Source organism: Poromitra crassiceps (assembly GCF_964638095.1).
Source record: "Poromitra crassiceps genome assembly, chromosome: 11".
In the NCBI taxonomy this organism is placed as follows: Eukaryota; Metazoa; Chordata; class Actinopteri; order Beryciformes; family Melamphaidae; genus Poromitra; species Poromitra crassiceps.
The window spans coordinates 12,436,706-12,452,302 of record NC_139643.1 but is presented as its reverse complement, the minus strand read 5'-3'; the positions used below and the strand labels follow the sequence as shown (position 1 = coordinate 12,452,302).

The 15,597-nt window shown below is 45.1% G+C and overlaps 1 protein-coding gene across 2 annotated transcripts in view; it reads left to right on the top strand.

The window, feature by feature from the left end:
* Positions 1 to 966: 966 nt before the first annotated feature.
* LOC310784545 (class I histocompatibility antigen, F10 alpha chain-like) overlaps positions 967 to 15,597 on the top strand; it is a 57,397-nt gene continuing 42,766 nt past the window's right edge. For both annotated transcript variants that reach the window (XM_083645534.1, XM_083645533.1), the window contains exons 1-2: positions 967 to 1,109; positions 8,795 to 9,061. In XM_083645534.1, coding sequence (XP_083501660.1) covers positions 1,061 to 1,109; positions 8,795 to 9,061 — 316 coding nt within the window. In that variant the 5' untranslated portion in view covers positions 967 to 1,060. The remainder of the gene's footprint in view (positions 1,110 to 8,794; positions 9,062 to 15,597) is intronic.

The window sequence follows — 15,597 nt, the reverse complement described above, 5'->3', positions numbered from 1 at the left end:
GGTCAAATCTAGCTCAGGCTTAAAAAGTGAGGCCTCCTGGTCGTGCTCAGTGTTTATCGGTCGTGGGGTCATGAGTGAGACATCGCCGCGTCGGAATCTTGTGCGGAGCAACATACCGTACTCAAAAGTAAGCCATTTCAGATCCACCATTGAAGAAACAGATGGATAGATACATGGATATGAAGGGAATCCCAGGACACATTATGGATTTGTCAGATTGATATAACTCCAGAAATCAGCCCAAGGTGTTGGAAGTGCCTCCTTTTAGCTTTAAAAGGATAAGTACTTCAACAAAAAGTAGTATTTGTTATAATTTGTTATATTCAGTTTATAGTAACCGTTAAAAGCCGTCCATGGGTAGGCCCGCCCCCTGACAGAATACCGGCCCGATGCGAGGTTGCAAACTTCAGGAAGAGCTGTGGGGTTTTTCTGAGCAAACACAAAGTCAATGGAGACTGCCCTGTCGTAAACACGGCACTTTTATGATATGTGCAGCCATCTTGAAGGGAAATGAGTGGCGTCGAGACACGAAATTTGGCGGCTGTCCTTTGGTGAGCAGCTGCTACCACCACACCGAATTTCGTGGTGATCGGAGCATGTCTAAAATCTAGTGTTCAGATTGGCCCAAAACTTGGCACAATCACCCCCGGGGTTGTTTGTGCCACTGACGTGCACGCACGCACACGCACACGCACACGCACACGCACACGTACACGCACACGCACACGTACACGCACACACACACATGCACACACCCATGCCTCTGTCTCCATACCTCTCTTGGTATGTGACTCTCTCTCACTCACTCACTCACTCTCTCTCTCTCACACACACACACACACACACACACACACACAAAAGCTCCTAGTGCTCGTGATGCAAAAGCCTTTAAGTCTGCAGGAATTACCTGAAAACGCCTCCATTAGAACAGTGTGCTTCAACTGTCTGTCAGTGGGGTTTGTCACCTGTTGTGACTGTGAGGTTTCCTGATCTCAGACAGAGGAGACAATCTGCGCAGAGGGAAAGTTTCAGCTGTAGTCGACTTCTTGATCAAAACAAGATGAAGGTGTTGATATTGTTGCTCCTCTTCTGTCATGTTGCATCTCCAGGTAAGATCACATTTAAAATATCTCCTTTATGTAGCTATAGACAAGTTTCCCAACGCTGGCCTAGGGCGGTGCCATAGCAGTCTTATATGTCCCCAGCTTCCACATTGCGTCCACAGCAGCGAACACATCAGAAGGCAGCAGCCGAAATATCCAAACTTTTTTACAACGATCGCTAACATCAGCTACACTAACGTTAACAGACGTTATTAACAATGGGTTATTCTGGAACACATTGTGCGGTGCGTGGCTGTCACAATACACAGAAACGCCTGAACGAGTGGATGATGAGTTTTTGATGAAAAAACCTGATGAAGGTCTAGCACCTAAACGTTGTTTTTCCTATTTATCTTCTAATGCGGGATTTTCTCTACTTCTACTCTATTAATATTGACATGAATCAAAGTGTGTGTGTGTGTGTGTGTGTGTGTGTGTGTGTGTGTGTGTGTGTGTGTGTGTGTGTGTGTGTGTGTGTGTGCGTGTGTGTGTGTGTTCAATCTAGTGGAGACTTGGGCACATTATCAAGATAAAGCTGTGTACTTTAAACAAACTAACAGCTCACCACAGAAACAAAATAAGAAAGAGGGTTTCCCTCAGCTTACACTACTTGACACTAACCTCGCACCAGGCTCTCTCAAAGGAGAACACAAACAGGTTAATCCGGGCATCTGCTGACCAATGTCTCATCCTAGTTCATTCGGTTCCTTCTTCCTCCTCCGCTCAGTCTGGAGAGTGGTGCCTGCAGCCTGCTTGCGCTGCGTTACACATGCGAGTGGATTGGAGATATACATTTTTGGGACGCTACAGGACTATTGATTAATAAAACAGCTTCACGCTTGACAACCATGGCCATTTGATTCAAAAAGAGTGACGCTACACCGTGGACGCTATGGAATTAAAATCTTGTGTCCTGCCCCACAGTTTACAAGGTACACCAATCGTATCGGACTTTCTCCAACAAACACGAACATACACAGACAGACACGGACGGACTGCTATGGCACAGCAAACGAACATTTGCGAACAATCTGCGTTTGTCTGTCTGTCCGTGTTTGTTGGAGAAAGTCTAGGAAGGCGGTCACACTCGCTCACACAGGCAGGCAGAGTCCAGTCGTGCATCAAGGTGCTTTGTGGGGCAGGCAGGCAGCGTCTCAGATTTCAGCCCTCTGATAGGCTATTGCTCGATATGAAACCAATCAGATAGCGCTGTGGGCGGGACATTGCCACAGGGCAGACAGGAGCAGCAGCAGAGAGAGAGGAAGCCCTCATGTTAGCCGGCTACACACAGTTTTAATATTACATGACGACTATTTTGGGACCCGCCACGTGGCGGACAGACCTCTCACGTCACTCGCCAAAGCTAAAATGTGCCCGCCATTGGCGGGTGGCGGGCTCTAATTTTGGGCCCTGATCAGCACACATGATGCATATCCAATACCATCTCAAGTTGCAGCAACTAGATTGTGTGACTGGGTTTCCATCCAAATGTATCGCAACTTTTAATCGAATTTTCAGAAAGTCAGCAAAATAAAATGCGAAACAATGCGCGTTTCCATCCACTGCTATTTTGCAAATTATAGAGCTGTCAATCACCTCGTGTTTGAGGCTGTCTGAGCTGCTGATCAGCTGCTAGACCCGATATACAGCTCTGTTAAACACATCTAACGTTATTAATTTAAAGTTTCTTGATGATCTACAAGTAGACAAAGGTACCATAACGCCATTTCTGGATTACCAGGTGCGACTCGGCAAACTAATAGTAATAATCCCAACCCGATCTCCAAAAAAATTGTAAAATAGCAACGTTGCTATGTTACAATTTCGGCTCCGAAATTGTAAACTAGTAATCCACGGAGCAGATAGTAAGTGAATACAATTTCATTCAAGTCTAGAAGTGAGTCGCCTTAAAGTTAATATCCGATGTTCTTCTGTTTACCACGGCGGATATTGTGCTGCGTATTTACCATGATTTACAGTGTGTAGCCCTATTGTGTGGAGGCTACACACGGCATGTCATGTTTTGCAGTGATCAAGGCAAACTGTATTGTTTGAGACATCTAACGTTAGTCTGGCTGACTGTGACAGAGGAGAGGACTGTAACTAGGGTTGTGCGATGTCAGTAAATTATCCATCGTGATTATTCCACAGTGAACCATCGTGATCCACAATGGCATCGTCATTGGCGGGGGTGGGGGGAATAATTAATAATTTATTAAGTCGCTGTGGTGCGGTAATGCCATTCATTGCAATGCGTTCATTAACAACTGGACAGCTGAGCTCTTCACGGAGACCAGCGGGCTTCGATAGGCTACTATTAGCCTCTGTGCTAACAGCACAGAGCCAGGCGACTGAATGAAGCAGTGGCTCTCACTACCACTGTACCAGCAATTTGAACGGCGCAAATAACAAAACGTTAACGTTACAGGTCCTCACCAACAACGTGTGTGTGTTGAATTTAACTGGCTGGCAGTAAACTGACTGAATTACTGGCTGATATAACGTTAGATTCGTGTGGGCTTTTGAACCTAATGAGAGCGATTTGACGTGAGGAGAGGAGAGTTGAGAGAGAAACACAGCTGCTGCTGTGAGCGACTTCAACTTTCACTTTGGAAACAGGCGAGGTAAATTCACAGTTGAAGACTTGTACTCACTTTGGGTTGAAAACAGGAAAGAACGTGAAGTTTCTTCTTTGTCTTAAAAGTGTTCGCAAAAAAATAACTGACTTCTCATGTGCGGGGGACGCCCCGGCGACATTAAACGAGCGCTCCCAGTGCAGAGAAGCACTAGAGTGGGGGAGGGGAGGCTTCTCTGAGTCTGAACTGGGCGCGCTCGTTTAATGCCGCCGGCGCGTCCCCCACGCGTCATGTTAAGTGGACTTGGTATTTTTTATTATTAACACCTTAAGTGCCATAGCCGAAATAATTCGTCTTACATAATCCAACGCTTGAGTGCCAGAGCCGAAATAACTCGTCTTACATGTTTTTTTGACGGTGGGACATCAATCAACCCCTCTTACATCTTCGAGATAACTATTTGGAGCAAGAGCATGTGTGTAATCTATTTTACCGACCACTAAGTGGCGACAGAGACCGAGAGAAGTCACAGCCACGGGACCCAAAAGCAGCCGCCTCCGCGGAAATGGCTTGGATTTTACAGTCAGAAGCCCGAGACACACACACAGAACGGACAGAGATCCCTTCCCCCCAGAGCCGCGGATCAACGCGCGAACACACACACACACACACACACACACACACACACACACACACACACACACACACACACACACACACACACACACACACCGCGGGAGCAAGCTTGGCGATTTTACAGTAATCCAATCCATTTCAGGCAAGCAGGCAGGCAGGCACGCAGACAGACAGGCAGGCAGCACAACACGCTTCTGACACGCCCGCTGAAGCCAGGAGGAAGGAGGAGAAGACACACGGAGGGAGGAGTTTGAATGAGAGGGGTGTTTCCTGTTGTTATGGAGGAAATTACTGTTCAAAACTATTGTTTAGAATGTCTGACGGTCTTACTGATGCCAAAAATGAATGGTTAAAGTGACTGTTTCACAAAAAGCCATTTATCTCTGAATAAATTTCCAGACGCTGAAACCATGCTGTACTCAACGGCTAATATCTACATAACTACTAACTCTGCAAACTAACTCTTTTAGACAGAGAAAGCACACATTCTATTAGTTATTTTTAGATGATTGCTGTTCATGAATTCTTAACAGAAAAGAATCCTCGGCTGTTCTAAAATGAGCCAGAATCGTCAAAAACACCCCTGGCACAACTTACCTACAGGAATGAAAACATGGCTGGCACCCAATGTGTTAAAACGGCACACATTTATTTCGAACAGATAATTAATCACGATGATCCGATGTAGAAGGCTCAGAGGTCGAAGGAGGGTCGGTCAATCACGATGGTCGATGCCATCGTCCATCGTGCCAACCCTAACTGTAACCTAACGTTAGTCTGGTTGACTGTGAGAGAGGAGAGGACTGTAACCTAATGTTAGTCTGACTGTGACAGAGGAGAGGACTGTAACCTAATGTTAGTCTGACTGTGACAGAGGAGAGGACTGTAACCTAACGTTAGTCTGACTGTGACAGAGGAGAGGACTGTAACCTAACATTAGTCTGACTGACTGTGACAGAGGAGAGGACTGTAACCTAACATTAGTCTGACTGTGACAGAGGAGAGGACTGTAACCTAACGTTAGTCTGACTGACTGTGACAGAGGAGAGGACTGTAACCTAACGTTAGTCTGACTGACTGTGACAGAGGAGAGGACTGTAACCTAACGTTAGTCTGGCTGACACTTCGGAGCTTTTGAGATTGTTCATCGCGTTGCCGTCCACCGCCATTGATTCCTCAAAATACGCTATAATCCTGCCTGTAGTTACGTTCAGTCATTTACACATATTATCTTCCCATGTGTCCACTGTCAACGGGTGTGGGATTAGGGTTGTGCGATGTCACCAAAATATCCATCGTGATTGTTTTACAGTGAAACATCGTTTTGAAAGATGGCATCGTCATTTATGCCATCCGCCGCTGCAATGCACGTTAAAAGCAGGAGAGCTGAGCTCTTCATGAGAACGACAGGCAGGCTTAGCTACAGCACAGAGCCAGGCCACTCAAGCAGTGAGCGGCAGCTACTGCTGTAACAGCTAGCAGTAGCCTAGCTGCTGCTACTGCTGCTGCTGTATTTCTCTCTCAACTCGCTCCAGTCTCCTCAACTCTCTCTCTCATTAGGTTCAAAAGCCCACGCGAATCTAACGTTATATCCGCCAGTAATTCTGTCAGTTTTCTGCCAGCTAGTTAAATTAAACACACACACACACACACACACACACACACACACACACACACACACACACACGTTGTTGGTCAGGATATGTAACGTTAACGTTAGCCTATTTGCTTGCAGAGAAGCACTAGAGCGGGGGAGGGGGAGGGGAGGCTTCTCTGAATCTGAACTGGGTGCGCTCGTTTAATGCCGCCGGCGCGTCCCCCACTCGTCGTCACGGTAAGTGGACTTGGTATTTTTATGCCTCCGCCGGCGATAGCCAGGCCGGAGGCATTATGGATCCGGGTTGTCTGTCTGTACGTCCGTCCGTCCGTACGATGTTTGTTAGCGCGATATCTGAGGAACGCCTTGAGGGAATTTCATCAAATTTGCCTCAAACATCCACTTAGACTCAAGGATGATCTGATTAGATTTTGGTGGCCAAAGGTCAAAGTTCAAGGTCACTGGGACCTCTTGAACGCCATTTTCAAGCTTGTTAACACGATATCTCAGGAATGCCTTGACGGAATTTCATCAAATTTGCCTCAAACATCGACTTAGACTCAAGGATGATCTGATTAGATTTTGGTGGTCAAAGGTCAAAGGTCAAGGTCACTCTGACCTCTCGAACACCATTTTCAAGCTTAACGTGATATCTCAGGAATGCCTTGATGGAATTTAATCAAACTTCTCTCAAACATCGACTTGGACTCAAGGATGAACTGATTCGATTTTGGTGGTCAAAGGTCAAGGTCACTGTGACCTCTCAAATGCCATTTTCCAGCTTGTTAACGCGATATCTCACGAATGCCTTGACGGAATTTCATCAAATTTGCCTCAAACATCGACTTGGACTCAAGGATGAACTGATTAGATTTTGGTGGTCAGAACTCAGAAGGTCAAAGGCCAAGGTCACTGTGACCTCTTGAACGCCATTTTCAAGCTTGTTAGTGCAACATCTTAGAAATGCCTTGACTGAGTTTCATCAAATTTGCCTCAAACATCGACTTGGACTCAAGGATGAAGTGATTAGATTTTCGTGGTCAAAGCTCAAGGTCACTGTGACTTCACGAATGCCATTCCCAAGTTCGTTAAAGCGATATCTCAAGAACGGCTTGATGGAATTTCTGCCAATTTGGCTCAAACGTCGACTTGGGCGCAAGGATGAATGGATTACATTTTGGTGCTCAAAGGTCAAGGTCACTGTGACCTCTCCAATGCCATGTTCAAGCTTGTTAACGCCATATCTCAGGAATGCCTTGATGGAATTTCATCAAATTTGCCTCAAACATTAACTTGGCCTCAAGGATGAACTGATTACATTTTGGTGGTCAAACTTCAAGGTCACTGTGACCTCACGAACGCCATTCCCAAGTTGGTTAACGCAACATCTCAAGAACGTTTTGATAGAATTTCTTCTGATTTGGCTCAAACGTCGACTTGGATGCAAGGATGAACTGATTCCATTTTGGTTATCAAAGGTCAAGGTCACTGTGACTTCTCGAATGCCATTTTCAAGCTTGTTAACGCGATATCTCAGGAATGTCTTGATGGAATTTCTTCGAATTTGCCTCAAGCGTCCTCTTGGACTCAAGGATGAACTGATTACATTTTGGTGGTCAAAGTTCAAGGTCACTGTGACCTCACACACTTAAAGGAGAATTTCGGTTTTTTTGAACCTGGACTCATCTCCTGGCATTAATTATGATTTGGCCACTCACCCAGCGATCTCCGTGGCGTTTCTGGCCCTCCTAGCGTTGTTTTGAGATCAATAGCGTCCAAGTCAGTCGTAAAATGGAGCTGATTTGGGGCCAAGTGTGAGCCTGTCTTTCCTGCATCTAAATAGCTATTTTTATTCCCGTTTTCGCCGCATATCGCCATAATCTGATCCGTCAACATCCACCAGAGGGATATTTCCCCCCAGGCTATTTCCTGGTCTCTCCCAGAGACCAAATTACCTCAAACGTGATCTCGGTCACCAAGTCTCGTGAAGTCCCGCGATACTTTCCTGCCGACTGGTCAACTACAGGTAGGACGCTTTGCGGTGGTGGTTTTAGTGTAACCTATGTGGGGTTTGGCATAACCTTCGATATTTCGAATCCCACATAGGTTACGCCAAACCCCACATAGGTTACGTTAAAACCACCACCGCAAAGCGTCCTACCTGTAGTTGACCAGTCGGCAGGAAAGTATCGCAGGACTTCATGAGACTTGGTGACCGAGATCACGTTTGATAAACTCTCAATAACTGTCAAACTAGATGAATGATCAATAGTTTGACAGTTATTGAGAGTTGATTTGAGTTAATGAGTTGTTAATTCGAGTTAGTGTGGACCAGTGATCTCACTGGTCCACACTTTAACACTCAATAACTGTCAAATTAAATGACAGACTTCAAAACCGTTTACAGTTTTCTGATATACTACTGATGTTCTAATGATACAAAGCTGGTTGAAAATGGGCAGAGTGTTCCTTTAATGTATAGCTTAATTTAAATGTAGCCTGCAACAAGTGCAAGGCTTCAGTCCTCGATTAATTCAACACGAGCCTATTATGTTTTTTTTCAGTTTTTCTTTCCTTTTTCATTTGAATGCAATGTATTTTTCATATGGGGAGCATATGAATGGTGACTTGTTGTTTCCAGAGAGCTGATTGGTAAGCAGGTCGGTCTTTCAGGGTTTTGATCTTATCCTCTGAACTTAACCTGCTACAAAGCAGGTTAGCCGTAGAGCATAAGTTGCTATGGTGATCTATCTCGGTAAGAAGTTAACTAGCGTTGTGGTACGGCAAACCTAGGGTTAAACCTTAAGTTACCTCGCTAAGCCACTAATCTTGCTTTGTGGTATAGGCCTCTGAGCTTCTTACTGTAACTGTTTGTCCCACAGTGACTCACTCCTTGAAGTATTTCCACACTGCATCCTCTGGAGACCCAAACTTCCCAGAGTTTGAGTCTGTTGCGTTTGTTGATGGAGTTCAGATATCTCACTGTGACAGCAACACCAAGAGATGTGAACCCAAACAGGACTGGGTGATCACCGCCACAGCAGATAATCCAGAGTACTGGAAGCACGAAAATCGGAGGTGTGTGCTTCAGCAGAAGCTCTACAAAAAAAACATTGAACGGGCAAAGCAGAGGTTCCACCAAACTGGAGGTTTGTTTATGTTACCTTATTCTGCTGAAATGTTTTTGTATGTGTTTGTGTTTGTTGTAAAGCAATCTGAGAACCATCAGTTAAAATATATATATATATATATATATATACTGTATATATATATATTTTGATGCAAGTCGAAAGTATGTCTTGAGAGATTAGTTGTAAAGTAGCAGAGAGATGTAGCTTACACACACGCCCGCGCACATGCACGCGTGTGTGTAAGCCCCCGTTCACACAGCACGCTGAAGCAACGCTCAACCGAACCTGTACCTATGCTGTACCCACAAGTTTCATTTCGGCAGGCAAAGCCGTTCACACCACCTGCACGTGTGCCACGCTGAAGCTGTGCCGAAGCCACGCTCACGGCATGCCGAAGCGGTCACGCAGGAATGACGCCAAATTTCCAAGTGTGACGCTGAAGCCGTGAGGCATGAAGTCAATTGGGAGTTGTGGGCGGGTTCAAGGTGCGAGAGTAGGCGCTGAGAGGAAAAGAGAAGGCGTCTTGTGTGAACAGTAAGGCGTACGTTCAGCTTGTGCCTGCTTCAAGCTTCAGTTCTGCTTACGCTCGGCATCATGTGTGAATGAGGGCTAAGAATGACTAAGTCAGATTAGTAAGAATGACTATGCTTCTGCTGTACTGATACAGTCCATCCCATAATAACCAACAGAGCCTATGAACAGTTAATCTCCACTAGATTAGAGCAGCCCACAGTGAGTCTCTCTATAATAACTCTACTGAACAGCCCACAATGAGTCTCTCCATAATAACTCTACTGAACGACCCACAGTGAGTCTCTCCATAATAACTCTACTGAACGACCCACAGTGAGTCTCTCAATAATAACTCTACTGAATGACCCACAGTGAGTCTCTCCATAATAACTCTACTGAAAGACCCACAGTGAGTCTCAACATAATAACTCTACTGAACGGCCCACAGTGAGTCTCTCTATAATAACTCTACTGAACGGCACACAATGAGTCTCTCCATAATAACTCTACTGAACGACCCACAGTGAGTCTCTCCATAATAACTCTACTGAACGACCCACAGTGAGTCTATCCATAATAACTCTACTGAACGACCCACAGTGAGTCTCTCCATAATAACTCTACTGAACGACCCACAGTGAGTCTCTCCATAATAACTCTACTGAACGACCCACAGTGAGTCTCTCCATAATAACTCTACTGAACGACCCACAGTGAGTCTCTCCATAATAACTCTACTGAAAGACCCACAGTGAGTCTCAACATAATAACTCTACTGAACGGCCCACAGTGAGTCTCTCTATAATAACTCTACTGAACGACCCACAGTGAGTCTCTCCATAATAACTTTACTGAACGGCCCACAATGAGTCTCTATAATAACTCTACTGAACGACCCACAGTGAGTCTCTCCATAATAAATCTACTGAACAGCCCACAGTGAGTCTCTCCATAATAACTCTTCTGAACGGCCCACAGTGAGTCTCTCCACAATAACTCTACTGAACGACCCACAGTGAGTCTCTCTATAATAACTCTACTGAACGGCCCACAGTTAGTCTCTCTATAATAACTCTACTGAACGACCCACAGTGAGTCTCTCCATAATAACTCTACTGAACGACCCACAGTGAGTCTATCCATAATAACTCTACTGAACAGCCCACAGTGAGTCTCTCCATAATAACTCTACTGAACGGCCCACAGTGAGTCTCTCCATAATAACTCTACTGAACAGCCCACAGTGAGTCTATCCATAATAACCCTACTGAACAGCCCACAGTGAGTCTCTCAATAATAACTCTACTGAACAGCCCACAGTGAGTCTATCCATAATAACGCTACTGAATGACCCACAGTGAGTCTCTCCATAATAACTCTACTGAACAGCCCACAGTTAGTCTCAACATAATAACTCTACTCAACGGCCCACTGTGAGTCTCTCCAAAATAACTCTACTGAATGGCCCACAGCGAGTCTCTATAATAACTCTACTGAACAGCCCGCAGTGAGTCTCTATAATAACTCTACTGAACAGCCCACAGTGAGTCTCTCCATAATAACTCTACTGAACGGCCCACAGTGAGTCTCTCTATAACTCTACTGAACAGCCCACGGTGAGTCTCTCCATAATAACTCTATACTGAACGGCCCACAGTGAGTCTCTCCATAATAACTCTACTGAACAGCCCACAGTGAGTCTCAACATAATAACTCTACTGAACGGCCCACAGTGAGTCTCAACATAATAACTCTACTGAACGACCCATAGTGAGTCTCTCCATAATAACTCTACTGAACGACCCATAGTGAGTCTCAACATAATAACTCTACTGAACGACCCACAGTGAGTCTCTCTATAATAACTCTACTGAACGACCCACAGTGAGTCTCAACATAATAACTCTACTGAACGACCCACAGTGAGTCTCAACATAATAACTCTACTGAACGACCCACAGTGAGTCTCAACATAATAACTCTACTGAACGACCCACAGTGAGTCTCAACATAATAACTCTACTGAACAGCCCACAGTGAGTCTCAACATAATAACTCTACTGAACAGCCCATTGAGTCTCTCTATAATAACTCTACTGAACGACCCACAGTGAGTCTCTCCATAATAACTCTACTGTAGACACAGGCTGCTTCTGCTGGGTCCCATATGACAGTTAGCAGGCCCCATCTTCCCAAAAGCGGTAATTAAGCGTGTCCGCTCATTTAATGCAGTGCGCAATGCAAATTGGGGGCGGGCACAAGCGCATGCCTGTTATAATTGTATTGGGCATAGGCGTGGCGCATGCCAAAGCAGGCGTTTCAGCGCTAAAATGTGGGGATAGATGGCATTATCCTATCGTCAGCAGCGCACAATTACTTCGCGCTAAGAGCTTTGAAAAGGACCTCTTACGTGTTAAATACGTCGCTGCGCTGGAGCGCACCATAATCTCCACGCAGCGCAGCGCAGAAACTTCATTACCCACGGATGTGCCACCCCAGTACATCAAATTCTGCTGCTAAAATTGGGTAAGCAGCAGATTATTCGGTGAGGCAATCAACTGTAATTCACTGAGAAACTTTTATCACATTGCAAGGAGGGGTTATGGTAAATTAATTGAGAAAACTTGTACATTGTAGCCTACTAGCAATAGGCTATTCACCTTCACCTGCTATAACCCGGAGGGTCGTTGGCATCAGCATCACAGCCGATCTGGCACAAGCGTCGGCACGAGTCAAGTTTTAATTGAGTCCACTGTAAGGGCCCTATATTCCCAATGGCGTTAATTTTGCATTAGCGCCTGTTTTGCGCTGGAATAGCGCCGTGCAAAGCCCTAATTGTGGGCATGTTGGGCCGCTGCGCTTCACGTCATCTCAGTGCAAACCCCGATATGCGTGTTTATGCCCATATTAACAGGATTCACAAGGTGAGATCACTCCCCTCAAATCCACAGCGTCACCGCCATCACGTCTGTGACAGGCAGCAGCTTCTTTCTTGCTCAGTGCAAGCAGAGTGACAGAGTGAGAGAGAAAAGAGAGAGAGAGAGAGAGAGAGAGAGAGAGAGAGAGAGGGGGGGGAGAGAGAACGAGAGAGGGAAGAGAGAATTGGAGGATGAACCAGTTCGGATTCGTAACGAAAATTGATGGTTTTGTAATTAGTAGCCTTTTAATGAGTCATTTCGCTCATATAGGCTATAACATACACATTTAAAAATATTTGTTTCTTTAATAGGGTAGGGATGTGTGAGATTTTAATTCTAGCCAATTTCAATAGCCTATACCAGAATTGTCCACTCGGGTTAAGCTATTGTTGCATGGTGCAATGGTGCAGGGAGAGAGGTTATCAAAGGTTACTGTATAGCCTACTGGTCGGTGTCAGAAAGTGATTTGCTGCCAGAAACTGATTTCGATCCACGGGACCACGCACAGCGCTGCCTCGGTGACTCGGCAGTGCCTCTACCCACCCTGTGCACCGACCCCCCCGGCCTGCCTACCCGGCCCAGCTCACACCTTCTCTGGGGAGACCCCCCTTCAGGACACGGCACACTAGCCGAACACAAAGCACCCCTCCCCACGCTACACACAGACTCCCGCCCCGTCAACGTGGCATTCAGGTGTGTCCGCGCGCGAGCCATGCGTAATGGGCCTATCCAAGCGAGGATTTCCTGCACTGCGCCAGAGAATGCTGTCTGCGCTCAGGCATACGCCTGGCATGGTGCGGTTGTTTGCGCTAAGACCAGCTATTTGCTGGCGTTAACATTGAGAGCACCCAAGGCCCCTTTTTCTAACACATTGCGCTGGAACGCCTATTTTGGAACGGGCAACGCCCAAACCTCTCTTCGCACTCAGAACATACCGACGGTATCTTCCCCACAGCGCAAAATGACACTTGCACGAGACACATGATAGGCTAGAGGCCCACGGACACACCTGGGCCACGCCTACACCTGTGTCATCCCAGCGCAAAACTGGACGGTGGAGGCAGACGATAGCTTAAGAAGCTGGGAAGATAGCAATAAGAGGGACGCAAAAGCAGCGCAAACGATAGCGCAGTACGAAGATAGGGCCCTTATAAATCCTTAAATATTTTCTTTTTCTCCGCCGTTTACCCGCTGCAAACACGTTTCTATTGTCCCACCCCAGTCAACAAAATAACCTGAATTGCATCAAAACTCTGATCTTTTTAACAGGTATATGATGTGATGGTGTCGTTATGAGATAGGGATAATATATACAGTCAATACGCCTACACCTATCCAAATTATGCATGGGAAGAATTACAGCATGCCTCACGCAAACTGTATTACATGGACAGCTAGACGGGAATCTGGTTTGTTTGATCTAACGCCCAGGCATTGCCAGGCCACACCTGTGAATAATTCTGGTGGTTAACACCGCCCAAATCCCGTTTGTGCCGTGCATAAATGATTCGGCACGCCTCTAATCTGCGTTTGCGCCTGTTGTTGTGACGAGTTATGCTTCCCCGCACCACCATGCATCGCTACCATATTTTGGGGTTGTTTCAACTTAAAAACAGGGAGGTCACATCTATCCAAACAATTATATCATTTTTAAACAGTTATGTTTCTGTATAAATCATTACAATATGTTCCCGTGAGGTGGGGATGCGTTTTGCTGCTGTCTGGCGGGGGTGCAAAACTCGGCATAACACCTGGACAGCGGACTGCAATCTTCCCTGCTTTAAGGCACGCGCAAACAGGTGCGCAAGCGCTAATAGGGGATATCGCCTGTACGAAGATAGGGCCCCGCATGTTTTAATAAACTGCTGACAGGACAAGATGTTACATTTCTCATCCAGGTCACAGGTTGAACAAGTTGAATACCCAACTCTACTGTGTCCACCCCATAATAAATATATCGTAGAACTACACATTAGATTATATTAACTCTACTGTGTCCACCCCATAGTAGAACTACACATTATTACAGATATTTTCAGATATGTCACTGTGTAACGTCTCAGTATCCAGATTATATTAACTCTACTGTGGCCACCCCATAATAAATATATAGTAGAACTACACATTAGATTATATTAACTCTACTGTGTCCACACCATAATAAATATATAGTAGAACTACACAACATCCGAGAATTAGTAGTTATGTTCTACAGGAATGCAAATAGGCTGGTGGGCTTGCGCTTCCAAACTTCTTATACTACTATTTTGGGCAGCTAATTTATTATTTTGTTTCCATTCAGCTAACACGCCCTGGTGCTCAATTGAGGCCAAATCATGCATTTTATCTACATCTCTTTCAGCCCTTTTTTGTTCCTCCTATCCAATTTCTCTCATTATACAAAAAAACTCAGTTGTCCTGCCTCAACTTTAGGTCCTACAACCTCTAACCATCTATTTCCCACTTCTTTAGACTTCCTTTTCTTTATGGAAATCCAAAGGAATCACCTATATATATATATATAGACGGTTTTAACTTGACAACAAAAACATTCTAAATTGAACCCCCGCTCACTTCCTGTTGCAGTGTTTGCTATGGACATAAAAGAAAGAAAAAACTTTCAAGTGCAGGACTGACCATTCCGTGAAAACCGTCTATAGGATAACATATTTCCTACTTTTCTATCCCTTTCAAGTAAATTTGACTTGCCACGTTCACATCTCTTCAGATATTTTCAGATATCTCACTGTGTAACCTCTCAGTATCCAGATTATATTAACTCTACTGTGTCCACCCCATATATAGTAGAACTACACATTAGATTATATTAACTCTACTGGGTCCACCCCATAATAAATATATAGTAGAACTACACATTAGATTATATTAACTCTACTGTGGCCACCCCATAATAAATATATAGTAGAACTACACATTAGATTATATTAACTCTACTGTGTCCACACCATAATAAATATATAGTAGAACTACACAACATCCGATAATTAGTAGTTATGTTCTACAGGAATGCAAATAGGCTGGTGGGCTTGTGCTTCCAAACTTCTTATACTACTATTTTGGGCAGCTAATTTATTATTTTGTTTCCATTCAGCTAACACGCCC